This window comes from Amborella trichopoda, chromosome 9, assembly GCF_054954075.1.
Source record: "Amborella trichopoda isolate Santa Cruz 75 chromosome 9, AtrichopodaSantaCruz75HAP2 v2.0, whole genome shotgun sequence".
NCBI lineage: Eukaryota > Viridiplantae > Streptophyta > Magnoliopsida > Amborellales > Amborellaceae > Amborella > Amborella trichopoda.
This window is the reverse complement of record NC_142344.1, coordinates 45,170,130-45,184,604: the sequence shown is the minus strand read 5'-3', so window position 1 is coordinate 45,184,604 and position 14,475 is coordinate 45,170,130. Positions and strand designations below refer to the sequence as shown.

At 38.9% G+C, this 14,475-nt stretch overlaps 1 protein-coding gene across 2 annotated transcripts; it reads right to left on the bottom strand.

Annotated features, from left to right (window-relative positions):
- Nucleotides 1–3,018: 3,018 nt before the first annotated feature.
- LOC18426887 (transcription factor E2FA) lies at nt 3,019–14,239 on the bottom strand. 2 transcript variants are annotated; one of them, XR_016041414.1, is made up of 14 exons: nt 13,836–14,239; nt 9,605–9,794; nt 9,202–9,261; nt 8,665–8,750; nt 8,492–8,580; nt 8,331–8,385; nt 6,621–6,673; nt 6,490–6,540; nt 6,222–6,270; nt 6,013–6,078; nt 5,854–5,930; nt 4,213–4,496; nt 3,968–4,034; nt 3,019–3,511 (listed from the first exon to the last, which is right to left on the bottom strand). XR_016041414.1 is itself a non-coding variant. In XM_088847939.1 (14 exons), the coding sequence occupies exons 1-14, from the start codon at nt 14,001–14,003 to the stop codon at nt 3,378–3,380; spliced, it is 1,374 nt and encodes a 457-aa protein (XP_088704065.1). In that variant the 5' UTR covers nt 14,004–14,239; the 3' UTR covers nt 3,019–3,377. The 2 variants fall into 2 exon arrangements, 1 of the variants encoding a protein (XP_088704065.1); XM_088847939.1 differs by having other exon boundaries at nt 4,213–4,441.
- Nucleotides 14,240–14,475: the final 236 nt, after the last annotated feature.

The window sequence follows — 14,475 nt, the reverse complement described above, 5'->3', positions numbered from 1 at the left end:
TGTGACAATTAAGCACCGGCCTCCAAAAGCCAGAGATATTGCTGCTGACTCTACATACATTGGTCCAAATGTCGACCCCATAACAGTATTTAAAACGAATTACCTCCCTGCTAAGGTGTTGGGATGGGATGGCAAATTTCCATTACCATTTACCTAGGAGGGCCAGGTTGTGGGCATGGAGAATGCGAATGCCTAAACCACCTAGAGTTTTTGGCATGCACAATTCAGCCAATAAATAAGGTGATATTTGCAGCCATCATCCCCCGACCAGAAAACTCTCATATCATCCTCTCCAATCTTGCCACAACTGACGTGGGAATGTGGAATAGCGACATTTAAAATACCGAGTCATCCTCTCCAATCTTGCCACAACTGAGGGGTGAATGTGGAATAGCGACATTTGAAATACCGAGGTATTAGCGAGGGTAGCTTGTATAAGAGTGAGTCTGCCTGGCATGCCTAGGCATAACAGTAGGGAGAAGGCAATTCTTCGACCATGAGAACTGGATTTAAAGCCACTGAGTAGGCCGGTTTGGTAACGCATAGAGATAGAGGAACCGAAGATTTCAGTCATAATAGCAAAAAGGAATAGTGACAAAGAATCAACTTGGCGAAGTCCTCTAGTCGCTGGGAAATGGCCTTTGAGGGAACCATTTATCAAAATAGAGAAAAAAGGAATTAAGATGCACCCTTGGATTCATTGCCTCCATGTGGATCCAAGAGCCATCCTACTCATAGTCTCATCAAGGATCGACCACTCAATGTGGTCGTAAAATTTCTCCCAATCAAATTTTATGACTAGGTCGGAGGTCTTAGACGAGTGCCTTGTGTGAATACACTCATGGGCTATAAGTACGCCCTCTAGTATCTAGCGGTCTTTAACAAAAGCCCCTTGGGAAGGGGAGATCACCCAATTGAGAACAGCCCTCAGCCTAGAGGCAAGGACTTTGGAAAGCAATTTATAGGAGCTATTTGGTGAGTAGAAGGAGGGCTAATGGGTCTGAAGTCTCTAAGTTGCTCTGCTCCATTTTTAGAATGAGAGCTATGAAGGTGACGCTCACAGCTTTGTTTATCACACCTCTAGAATGGAACTTAGAGAAAAAAGCAAGAATATCGGGAGGGAGGGAGGGAGGGCGGGAGGGCATTCCAACCAGTTTGAAATTTCAGTGGGTAGAGTGAGAAACGCAAGGTCATCTATGGATGGTCTCACTCCCGAAGTGGCTGAGAAGAGCTGAGCAAAGAACTGAATGACAGCTTGTTCAATAAGTGCAGTTTGATCGAGGATGGAGTTGTCCACCCTAAGGTGGGTGATGGAGTTTTGGCGCCTCTGACAGTTTGCTATTTTATGGAAGTACCCCATGTTGAAGTCTCCTAATTTGAGCCACTTGTTTCTCCTTTGGGACCAATATATTTCCTCCTTTTGAAGAGTTAGTTAGTAGTCTAACTTAGCTTTAGCTCGAAGGTCCAATTCTGTTCTGCCGTGAGTAGAGGTCTTGCCTCCTCGATACTATCGATATTATCCCCTTTGAAGGAGGGCTTCCTTTTGAGAGTGAAAGTTACTCGGGAGATGGGAGCTCCAAGTCTTCAGCGAGGATTTAAGGAGGTGTAATTTCTATTGAAAGCAGAATCTGGCCCAACCGTGGACCATGGACGAGTATAAACCCCACCAGGATTGCACCAAATTGAAAACGTTGGGCTCTTCAAGCCAGGACGACTCGAACCAAAAAGGCTTGGGGAACCGGAAAGGCTTGGGGCCTCTAGTAACAGCCAGAGTGTTAAGGAGGATTGGGCAAGGTTCGAATGTTGGTTCGCATAGAGCAGATTGGGCAAGGTTCGAATGTTGGTTCGCATAGAGCAGATTGGGCAAGGTTCGAATGTTGGTTTGCGTAGAGCAGCAAAGTGAGTGCTCAGGGAGCGACGATCCCACTCCATGGAAATAAGGATCCAGTCAATATTGGAAAGGGATGGGGCACTGGAATGACTGGACCATATGAACTGGGCCCCTTTAAGAGGGATATCGATGAGCAAATTTTGAGTTATAAAATCCGAGAATAGAACCATGGCAGGAGTAATCTAATTGTTAGAATTGTGGTCATGGAACCACCGAGTGACGTTGAAGTCCCCACCCAAACACCAAGTGGGAGGACCGACAGAGGCCATAAATTGGAACTCGGAACAAAAAGAGGGTTTGAGGCAGTCTGAGTTGGGTCTGTAGATAGCAATGAATTTTTCAATGCAGGCCATCGGACAGTAAAGAGAGAGAGACTGTGACTGATCAGTCACAGTCTCTCTCTTAAGGAATGAAGAGTGGGGTCCCAAAGGACCCAGATGCATCCAGGAGTTAAGGAATGAAGAGTGGGGTCCTAAAGGACCCAGATGCATACAGGAGAAAATTGGTCAATCCAGGAGTTAAGGAATGAAGAGTGGGGTCCCAAAGGACCCAGATGGCCCCCTGATGCACCTTGAGAATCTAGGGAAGGGGACCCATCAGACACCACACTCCTCAAAGAGTATACCAACCATTCAGAACAAGATTAACCTTGCACTCCATCCCCCATAGGGCTTTCATATGCATGCAAGTGGGCCCATCGGACACCACACTCCTACCGATCTCTCAACCACACTTTCAAAAAAATGCACATCTAAAAACTCACGACCATAGTGCCAAAACAGGCGAAAAAATCTAAAAACTCACGAACATAGTGCCAAAACAGGTCAGCACAGGGGCACCCTGCCTGTCTCCAGGATAGTCTAGGATGGGATAGTCAAAGTACCAGCAAGGCCAGTAATTCATTCCCTGCTGGCCCCAACAGCTGAAATCATCTAATCAGGTCACAAAACTACAAACGCCCTATTAATCAGTAGGGAAACTAGTAATTACATGACACATGATGGACATTCCAATTCCAAACTTTGCATTAATATCAGGCAATCGATGGAATTTAACAAAACCACATAAACGCAAGCCAAATGCGAACTTATTCGCCAGGGAAACTAGTAATTACATGACACATGACGAACATTCCAATTCCAAACTTTCCATTAATATCAGGCAATCCATGGAATTTAACAAAACCACATTTTCAGTGGAAGCTTACTATTAACAAGAACCCAAGCCAAATGCGAACTTATTCGCCATGCCATTCAATTTTGTTTACACATTTAACCTTCTCTTTAAAGCTGAAGATCGGCTGGGAATCAACATCCTCTCAATCGATGCATCGGTTGCTTCTTGTGGTTTGAGTCCATTGCACCATTAGTTGTCAAATTCTTTACATGCTCCAGGCACCAACCTCCTCAGACCAGCAAGCTAATCTAGTCACATAGGTCTTGGGCTTTACAAAGCATATGGGTCCAGTTCAGGTACTCAACTGTCTTCACAGTTCAGATTGAGTGAAATTCTGCACCTCATGATTACAAGATGATGGGATATGTCGCTGTAAAACTCCTGAATCTGCCACTGGATACTTGTCCAAATTAATTCTTTCATCTTCATGAACTGCAACACTAGCTAAGCAGAGTCAAGGGAAAAGATAAATAATACTTTATTTTACTTCACCACTGTATTTTACTTGGCCACAGCTCAGCTTGTAAGCTATGACACATGGATAAGGCTACGTATTTTACATTGACCAGGAATATGGAAGAAACACAGAAGAAAGATCAAAGCAAGGATTTACAGAGCGGCAGCTCAACTTGTAAGCTATAACAGATGGATAAGGCTAGGAAAGTGAATACACCAATATTTTCGGTAAATTTTGACATGATCTCATTATAACATAGGAATGCAATGAAGTATCTGTGATTCATAGCTGGTAACACTGCCAGTTCAGTAGAGAGAGAGAGAGAGAGAGAGAGAGAAAGATGGTTGGTTACATCCCAATCCAGTAAGTTGTTTGTGTTTGCGGATGAGCTTGTGTGTGAGAGATAGGTGGACTGCAAGAATACGAAAGTTTGTGAAGGATACATCCACTCTTCCACATATCAGTCATGCTGACTCCAGCATCTGCTGAAAGCCAGTAATCAGCATCAAGCTGCAACAATCAAAGCAGACGCATTAAGAGAAGAAAGCCAGTAATCAGTATCAAGCTGCAACAATCAAAGCATACGCATTAAGAGTTCTCAATCTGTGATTTTCCTCAATCAGTGAGGGGCTAAAAAATTGAAAATTGAGGAATAGAAAATTAAAAATTAAGTCTAGAAAACACTTACATTTACGTAAGATGGTACAATTTTCATCATTCCACCTGCAAGATCCTGTGAGTTGCATGAACTAGACGACGTAGTTTGACCATCTTGAACATGCCCCATATCTTTCAATAAGCCCATCGCAGGAAACTCTGGCTGTACTCTGCTGTTGTTACTGACTACAGAAGTAGGGATCATGTCTATGGGTTGAGACTCTATGTTATTCATGTCCTCAATCTTCTCATCAAATTGACTACAGAGTAAAAAATCAAAAGAGACGTCAGACCTCAATCTTCTCATCAAATTGACTACAGAGTAAAAAATCAAAAGAGATGTCAGAATTGTTTATGTGAAAGAATAATATAATATAATCCATCAAAAGAGACGTCAGAATTGTTTATGTGAAAGAATAATATAATCCATTAGATTATGGCAAGAATAATATAATCCAGTAGATTATGGGAAATACATCAAATGGAAGGCTCAAAAAAGTGAAAGAATAATATAATCCATTAGATTATGGCAAGAATAATATAATCCAGTAGATTATGGGAAATACATCAAATGGAAGGCTCAAAAAAGACAACCCCATTGAAGGTAGGGCCCTTGATAGAGCATAATGGCAGACCAAGATTCGTGTAGCCGAACCCAAATATTTGGGAAAAGGCTTCCCATAATCCATCACATCATCGTCATCAAAGGACAGTTATGGGGAGAATGGGATGCTCCATCAGTAATGGATTATGGTTTTCCTATAGTCCACAAGATTATCACTTACTTTTCCTGGTTAATTTTCAGGGGCATGATACAAATAACTGACAGATGCATATGACAAAAAAATGCAAGAATGAACTTAAAAGCAAATATAATTTCATAGCCTTTTTCTAAAATTTCATAACCTTTTTCTTAAAAATCAACGGCATGGGAAAAAAGGAAAACACAAAACAGAACTTGGATAAATAACCAATCACTAGGTTAGATCATTTCCAGATAACAATGCCCCACTCTTTCGTTAAATTCACATCTCAGTTAATTTTTAAAATAGGAGAGAAACCAACTACTAACCCTAAAAAACTTTCCATTCTTTCGTTAAATTCACATCTCAGTTAATACAGAAGTGTAGGTGGTGAAATATATAGATGATATGGCTAAAAAATTAACTAACATAAAACACTATGAACAACTAATGTTCCAAAGTGAGGCATCATTTATCCAAGAAAAGGACTATTTGTGGGATGGGGGACATCCATTTCAATTTCAAATAATATGAAAATAAAATAAAAGTGTGCTCCCTTGAAATTGAAAAGCACCTGACTAAGTAGACATCAATTGGGCCCATAGTGCTCCTTTCTTTCGTTAAATTCACACCTCAGTTAATTTTAAAAATAGGAGAGAAACCAACTACTAACCCTAAAAAACTTTTAGAAGCAACGAAGTAAATAGCCATCCAAAAATCATACAGAAGTGTAGGTGGTGAAATATATAGATGATATGCTTAAAAAATTAACTACCATAAAACACTATGAACAACTAACGTTCCAAAGTGAGGCATCATTTATCCAAGAAAAGGACTATTTGTGGGATGGGGGACATCCATTTCAATTTCAAATGCGGAAATAATATGAAAATAAAATAAAAGTGTGCTCCCATGAAATTGAAAAGCACCTGACTAAGTAGACATCAATTGGGCCCATAGTGCTCCTAAGAAGCATTTGGTATCGCCTTTGTGGATAATCAGGGGCCTGTCGATAGAGACATTTCACCTATCAGGAATTTCCACATGATTGCCATGGGTTTTACCCCCATGTTATATGTATTACCCACCTCATCAGGATCTGGGACCTCCAGAGTGGTGCCATGAGGTGCCTTTATTGCGATGAGTGTCTCATTCTGTCATATGAAAAAAAAAATTGAATCTGGGTCTCAGGAAAAATTAGCAAAAACACAAAAGAGCACTTTGCTTCTATAAATTCAAATTCAGGTGTTTTGTCCAAAAGTACCATACATAGAGCTCCAAGTTACATGGGTCAAACCTGAAAGCAAGGAAGGCTCTTGATATCTTCTTCAGTCACATATAGCCATCTAAACAATCAACGAAAAACAATCATCAAGGAAACTTCCAATACAAAATGAAATATAAGATTTCTTTCAGGGTTTTTCCAAAATATATCCATTTCCTTCTCCAACATCTTTAAGAAGATAGCTTCTCTCAAACTTCAAACAGATATAAGTTCTCTCAACCTTCAAACTTCAAACAGATATAAGTTCTCTCAACCTTCAAACAGATATAAGTTTACGTACTTTTTATTGTTTTCATCTTCGCTGAGAATCCTCAACCTCTCTTGCTTATCTCTGCAGAAGGGACAATGCTTTAGTAGAGCAACAAATTCAACTAAAGATAAAAAGAATAAGGTGATGGGTGACGAGCAAACCTTATGCTATCATCGAGTTTGTGCTCCTTAATGCTCATATTCTCGACTTCAGCCTGCAAGGGGTTGGGTGTTTAGCGAAAGAATGTGAGAGGAAGGAATAGTGAGTTGAGTTTTATGGAGAATGTGCGAAAGAGAAGAACTAAAAACATTGGTTTTTTGTTTTGGGGTTTTGGGGTGGGGGACGCAATGGGGAGGGAAGAAACAATAGGAAAAACGTGTCTAAATGCGAAAAAAAGAGACTCAAAGATTTGTCTTTAAAGGATGGGCACAACAGTCAATTTACTCCTCTAGAAAAGGTAAGAGAGTCGAAGTCAAAAATAAAATTTTGAGTTTTGTCTTTAAAGGATGGGCAAAACAGTAAAGAAGTCCAATATCTTAAAAGTAATATCTTATAAAGCTTTCTACTTGAAAAGCCCAAAAAGAAATAATCTTCACCATTTAATTCAATATTTTAAAATTCAAATATGTATGACATCTGGTAATGGAATGAACTGCATCTCAGCTTATCCATGAGAGTAACATTATACTCTTTCCTTTATTTTAGCGCGTGTGGCCATCGCATGCTAATACTAATTCGTATTCTAAAACATTCTTCACATAATGTCAAATGCCTGTAATGGATCTATTTTATGAATTCCTTGTCTTCCATGGTTAACTGATAGAGCCATAGAATACAACCCTTTTGAACCACCCAAGACACCTTTTGAACCACCCAAGACATCTAGTTTTGACAAGTGCTTGGGATAATGTCTTCCATGGTTAAATGATAGAGCCATAGAACAGAACCCTTTTGAACCCCCTAAAAGCGAAGAAGCATAAAATGGTGATCCCATTTTGCCATGTGGATATTCAACAGATCTCCAACATTACAAATTTATCCCAAAGAAGAAAAGTCACCAATACTACATGAAAGATTCACCACTCTTATGTTTCCCTGAGGTCCTATTTCCCAATTAACAGAAACGTGCATACATAAAAATGCTAACGCAATTGAAGCATGGATGCAAAATTTCACTGAGCATAACTCAGAATATAATTTATCAATGAAAAGAGTACGTCAAAGATAATATTCGATTTTTAGTTGGTTAAAGGAGCATCTCGTTAAAATTCACAAAAAAAACCCATGGCGACAAGGGTGGTAGATCTTAAAGAGGTCTTTGATTTAAACTTCAGAACCTGAACAGTCATCCAGGTGCTTATGCCTTCAGGAAGCGGTATCCATCATTTCCCGCCAAACCAAAGGTTGAAGACTCGTGTATGAAATTAACAACCAAACCAAAGGTTGAAGACTCATGTATGAAATTAACAACCATACATCTTGCAGACAAGTAACTCAAAGCCCCAGGCAGAAACAAACTATTACCTACTGTCTGCAAGTTCGTGCCAAACCAAAGGTTGAAGACTCATGTATGACATTAACAACCATACATCTTGCACACAAGTAACTCAAAGCCCCAGGCAGAAACAAACTATTAACTACTGTCTGCAAGTTCGCGATTTACACAACCAACCAATAAGGTGATACAGAAAAGCACTGAGCATATGACACAAACCCTTTAACATAAGTTTAACCGTAACATACATCCATAATTCAACGAAAAGGCATACCGCGTGCACATATTAACTGCCAAAGAGAGCAGAAGACAAGGCCACACAATCATAACCAATGACTTTAACCACCATTTCAGTATGTGATGCATGATTAAGTACCTGAAGCATTGCAACTCCATTGATTAGCTCCCCAGGCCTTGACTCTTCAAGTCCCCTATTACAACAGTTATAGGAAAAGTTTTATAGATAATAAAAATATATATAGCCAATAGCAATATGATACACATTTAAAAGAAATTGAGGAAGATTTCAGAGGTTACTTCCAACGTATTCTGTTCTTCAATGTTTTCTCTATAAGTCCTATTCCTTCCAGAACATTTGTTATATCGTAGATTCTCCTCTTTTGAACCTGCCAAGAGTCAAATCAAATAAATTGGCAGAGCTAAAACATGACAGAAAGCAAAGCCAAAGCATCCCAAACTCCATTACTCACCTCTAAAGTATCAGCAGCCTCATTCAGATCAAGGATCCCACCTTCTGCTTGTTTTATTAACGTAATGAATTTCTTTGTCAACAAGCCTGCATTAAGATGTTCAGGGTTTCATGAGACAGCAGAAGAGACAACATTAGCAAGTATTGACTCACTTTAGAGAGGAAAACTATATGGCAGAGCGGGGGACAAATGCATATTATATCCACCAAAAACTCATATTTATACAAAAGAGCCTAGCAAGTTGAAGCTTTCTACGTTCCATTCTGCCGTCTTAAGCAGTTACTTGAACAACAGTGCAAACATTCAAGTTCTTTCTTTCATTTAAAAAGAAACTAGTGCAAAACTTCAAAAAACAAACTTGAAAGAGCAAAAACCAAATAAACTCGGTCCATCATTCAAGTACCAAACTGCAGAGGGCAAATTGCATAATATGAGTCATATGTACAATCACCCATACATAATTACAAGATTCTCAGCATCTGCATATCATATGCATGTCTCGTAAGCAACATCATATCTTGTTCCATTTTTATTTACCTAGTGAGCTGTCATAACGGCAGGTACCAACAGGAGTCAAAGTATTCTTAGAAGGTGAACCTGCAAAACAAGCAAATCAGTAAACAAAAATCAAAAACCTCTACTTCCAGAATTTGGTGGATAGCGAACTTATTTGCATAAGAGCAGAGGATAAAAATGGAGCAAACAAGGATTTCTCAAATCAATAAACAAAAATCAAAAACCGTCTATTTCCAGAATTTGGTGGATAGAGAACTTCATTTGCATAAGAGCAGAGGATAAAAATGGAGCAAACAAGGATTTCTCAATGAAGGACAAATCAATAAACAAAAATCAAAAACCTCTATTTCCAGAATTTGGTGGATAGAGAACTTAATTTGCATAAGAGCAGAGGATAAAAATGGAGCAAACAAGGATTTCTCACTGTCATTCAATGAAGGACTTTGAGGTATAGATCTTCTGATTTTAGAAACCTTTGCCCGCGAATAACGCCTGCCACCAGTTCCTGGCACTGGTGTGACTACAGGACTGTTGACTGCTTCCATATATCCTTCACTCTCTGTCCAGTCACTAGTCTCAACTTCATAATCTTCTATCTCAGACTTCTGGTTTAACTGTTATTGAAAGTAATTGCCATGAATTAACAAATGATAACAATGATAAAAGAATGAAGGAAACAAAGCAAGCAAAGGATACCACAATATGAAGAAAAATGGAGTATGCGTGGGGTATTTAATGGAGTATGCGTGGGGTATTTGTCCTTCAGGAAATAGCTTAAAAAGCTGTAGGATCATCACCTATGGGGTATTTTGGGGGCTACATGATTCCATTGTATTCCAACAGTATTTTTCCCAAGTATGTTTTCCACATCTTTCCCAATTTTACCACGCACCCTTGCGGTTCTCCCATGCTTCTTAAGAGAACATATGCCAATGCTCTAGAAAAAGAGGTGAAGATAACCAAGAGCACACATGCATCGCAAGAGAGATTAAAGGTGGACTTGTGGTCTCTCTTGTTTCTGAATTAGGGCAGTGATTGTTAGAAAGGGTACAAAAGGCATTGTTACAAGAACATGTTGCCTATTACATTCAAACAGCCAAATGTGTTGCCTGTGTTTTTCAAGAAGAGAATCACCTGAAGTCCACGGGTTTTACAAATATAATATTATATATATATATATATATATATATAGGAAAAAGCTGGCGTAGGCCCACTAGCCTACAGCTACATATGAGCCCAACGGTCCAGATTCAATTTGGGTCGATCTGACGATTACAACCTCATTTTGTATTTTAATTTTAATTTTTTTTCTACAAGTCCAAATCACATGAAATTTTAGGCTGCTATTTTTCTCATAAAGAATCATCTAATAAAAATATTTAAAAAATAATTTGCAAAATATAAATTGACCAAAATACCCATGAAAAGTTTCGGGGATATTTTGGTCAATATATTTTTTGCAAATTAGTTTTTTTATATTTTGATTAGATTCTCCTATTTTTAAAGAACACACGCTCGAAATTTTAAGTGATTTGGATTTATAGAAAAAAAAAATTAAAATTCAAACATGAAATGCAATCTTGATCATTAGATCGACCCAAATCAATCTGGGCCGTTGGGCTCATATGTAGCTGTAAGCTAGTGGGCCTACGCCAGCTTTTTCCATATATATATATATATATATATATATAAGTGACATTTTCTGCAATAGAAGTGGAAGAGGAGTTAATCTCATGGAGAGCTAACATGCTCTTCAGTGTCCATCAATTAACAAACCACAACTTATAGTGTAAAACCATCTGTTCCAAGATCCGGTACAAAACTCGCCCTCAGCCAACTGCTATTGTATCCGAGATGGCTATATAAATAGTTTCAACTGAGATACTAGAAAATCTTTCCCAAACCTTAGAACGTGAAAAGTGCTCCCACTTCTTGAAATTCAACAAGTTCTTTACGTGTATATGTTCTATACACTCTTTACAACATTTCTTGTTTGAGGGACACTAAAATATTTCTCAATCAAATAACTTAATAATTGACTCAAAAGCATTAAATAAGAGATCACCTTCATTTTTATTTTTATTTTTTTTGATTCAGTGGAGAAGACAGGCCCCTACCCGTTTTTTCAAGTAGATTAGGAGTTAGCTTGTTGAAGGTATTAGTAGGGGTGGTGTTAAAGGTGGGAATGGAAACCACAGCGTGGTGACTAAGGTGTGGGGTACTACCACCACGACCCTAGCCCCTTCCCCGGTATACCTTGATGTTAACTCTATTGCATATGCGACTCAAGAGGGGAATGTGAAGTCAAGTTCCACTTTTTGCTTAAACGAACCAATATATATGTGTGAGCAATTCAAGATCAAATGCAGAAAATGCCCAAAGGAAGCAGCACTGAATTAGCAGTCCCTTCTATAGCGGTGCAGGGTTTTCGAAGTCATAATCCCAGGTTTGCTTCAACTACAACAAATATTTATCCAAAAATTTGGCATGGTCAACAGTCTAATGAACAAATAACGATCCAAGAATCTCATCCCACTGGTCCCCCTCAACAAAGACATGCTTAGTTGCCACTAGCCTGTGTGCTCCTTTTTTCTTCCCACAAGAAAGCCTCCACACTGTCTAACTGGTCCAAAAATTCATCGGGCAAAAAACATTCCCAAAAATTCAGGGACATCGAGTCTTGCACATTGATCCGACCTGGCTGGGGTAAAGACCAACCTATCCTCCACTGAAGGGTTATCCCTTAGGTTGTGGAAAGGATTTACACTTTCTTCACTCGATTTCTCACTTCCATGAGTAACTGATTCTTGTTTGAAGTAGGAGAGATGACCCACCAGTTGTTCCATTTCATTGAATCTCCTCAACAATTCCTGATATTCTGCCCATAGCACAGTACCTCCACCTCGGCCTCCACATCCTCCTCTATCAGCCATAACTATAGGCCCAAAAGAGAGGATTCCTGCTACGATACCATTTGATGTAGAACAGAGAGAAACAGTTCACAATAGGGTAGAAACTAGGGATTTCAACTGCGATACAGAGAAAATAGGCTAAAGCTAAAAAAGCCTAGATTCAATGGCTTGAATGAGGATCCAAGGACCAACCAAAACGGGAACTATGTTCCTGATTTTTGAAAATTCACAGCAAAAAAAATCATTCAGCAAGGTAAAAAATCTTCCTTTTTTGGACTTGGCTTGGCTCCCTAGCCAAAGTTCTCTTAACTTTCATGGGAGCACTAATGGACTCTACCCCTTCCGAAGCCATCCACAATACCCCTTTGCAAGCCATGCATAATGCAGTTTTCTAGGAGCAATAATGGACACTACCCCATCCCAAGCCACACACATTACATCTTCCCAAGCAAATTTTAAATTCAAATTCAAACATTTCCCTCCTAATTTCCCCAAGCCCAAAAATGAAAAGGGAAACCCCCTAGCTTTTCTATAAATTCTAGAAAAGTCCATTACATAGAAAAAACAAAATTTTCTTTTATTTTTTGCATCATAAGTAGTTAGCAAATACACTCAGAACCAAAAATTGAAATAAATTTCGATTGCCTTGTTCAAACACCTTCAAATCTGGCTCATTGACTTGATGTTGTGCTTCCAAAATGAAGACAAGATACAGTGCGAAACTAAATGGAAAAATCCCACAAATTTTGCTCATAAAGTAGAAATCGGAAAATTGCTAAGGGCAAGAGCAAGACTAATGAAGAACTGTTCATTTGCACTCCACTCCCATCAGATTTTTTAAAACTTGATTGTCAATGAAAAATTAAGCCCCTTTGTAACTGTTAGCACAAACTGAACAATGAATTCCACGAAACATTTTGCAGGAAATCAATGCCATAGTTATAAAACCAACAGAAATAAAAGACCATTTTTAAGAACTGACTCCATGGAAGCAAGGAATCTAAAAGCAAACAACTAAACCACAATTTGCAACCATAAGTCAACTTCGTAAACAGGAGATAAAAACATAAAAAAAAATGAATATCACACCAAAAAAAATTAATCAGATGTTTTCAGTGTCAGACAATTTGTAGAAAATCAAGTTGCAGGACCAACAAAAAGAGGAATCACAATTTTCAGAGGAATTGCATCCATAAACACAACTAACTGCAAAACTTACAAGAACACAGAACTGCCATTATCCTAGACTTATTAATCATAGCGATTATTTACAATAAATTGATAATTCCATAAGAAAACTGAAACTAGATATTATCATCATGAAAGCAATCAGTCCCAATTAATCAGCGCCGCAATTGCAAGGCCAACAAAAACAAGAATAATAATTTTGAGGATGTGGAATTCATATAGGCAAGCAAACTTCAAAATAAGAAACTCAATACAGATCTGGAAATGCACCAATCTTCATCAATCATGGAGAAAAGTTAAAATCAAATGAAAACACCACAAAAACTGAATAAAAATTGCACCTTTTATGCTAACAAAAAATAGCACATTGAGAATGTAAATCCAGGAATCATACAGGTAAAGCTGAAGTTTAAGCCTTTGAAATAAATAAAAAAACCCAAATCTTAAACCACTCATCAATCCAATGTTACAAATAAGAGATTCTGAGAAAAAAGAGCAAGAATCCTCTACATTTATATCATCCATGAAACTTTTAACAAATCAGAGGAGACTCACAGGTAATCTAGCATGTATAACACGTGATTCATATTTGGTCACTGCCTTCTGTTGAGGGTTTGGAAATCTGTGATATTCGTGGAAAGATGAAAACAAGGGTTTTGATGTGCAAAAAGGCAGATTTCGTTTCAGAGGTTTGGAGCAATTAGAAGCTCTGCCACCTGACATACCATTGAAGAACGAGAGCGTGAAAAACAAGGGAGGGAAAACTGGTAGAGAGAGAATGAGATAGTCAGAGAGAGAAGGGTAGATAGAGATACCAACTGGATCGGTGGTTTTTGTGGAGGGAGAAGGTGGTTTTGATAGAGGGTAAGTGGTTTTGCAGTGGGGAAGAGAGAGAGCGGGGCGAGGAGAGAGAGAGAGGGGCGAGGAGAGAGAGAGGAGGGAATTGAGTTGGGTGGAATGTGGAGGGAAAGAGAGCGCGGAGTTTTTATGTGTTGTTTTTTGGAGGCAACTCTCTCTTTCTCCCTCCTCTCTCTCTCTCGTTGATTTTTGTACGTCACGAAACAGCGGGAACGACATGAGATGCGTTCGAATCGGCACACCGCGCCTTTTGCACCTGCACCCCTTCCCTCCTTTTCTCTCTCTAACTCTTTCCTATCATCATTCCAAAAAGAGATTCTATTCTCTCGGGAGTATA

What these genes read in the sequence shown, in the direction of transcription:
- LOC18426887 (XM_088847939.1), bottom strand. Translation starts at nt 14,003, where the DNA reads ATGTCAGGTGGCAGAGCTTCTAATTGCTCCAAACCTCTGAAACGAAAT. An exon ending in TTATACATGCTAGATTACCT is followed by an intron (nt 9,795 to 13,835) that starts GTGAGTCTCCTC and finishes TTTCAATAACAG; the next exon opens with TTAAACCAGAAGTCTGAGAT. An exon ending in ATTGATGTCTACTTAGTCAG is followed by an intron (nt 4,442 to 5,853) that starts GTGCTTTTCAAT and finishes TTTACTCTGTAG; the next exon opens with TCAATTTGATGAGAAGATTG.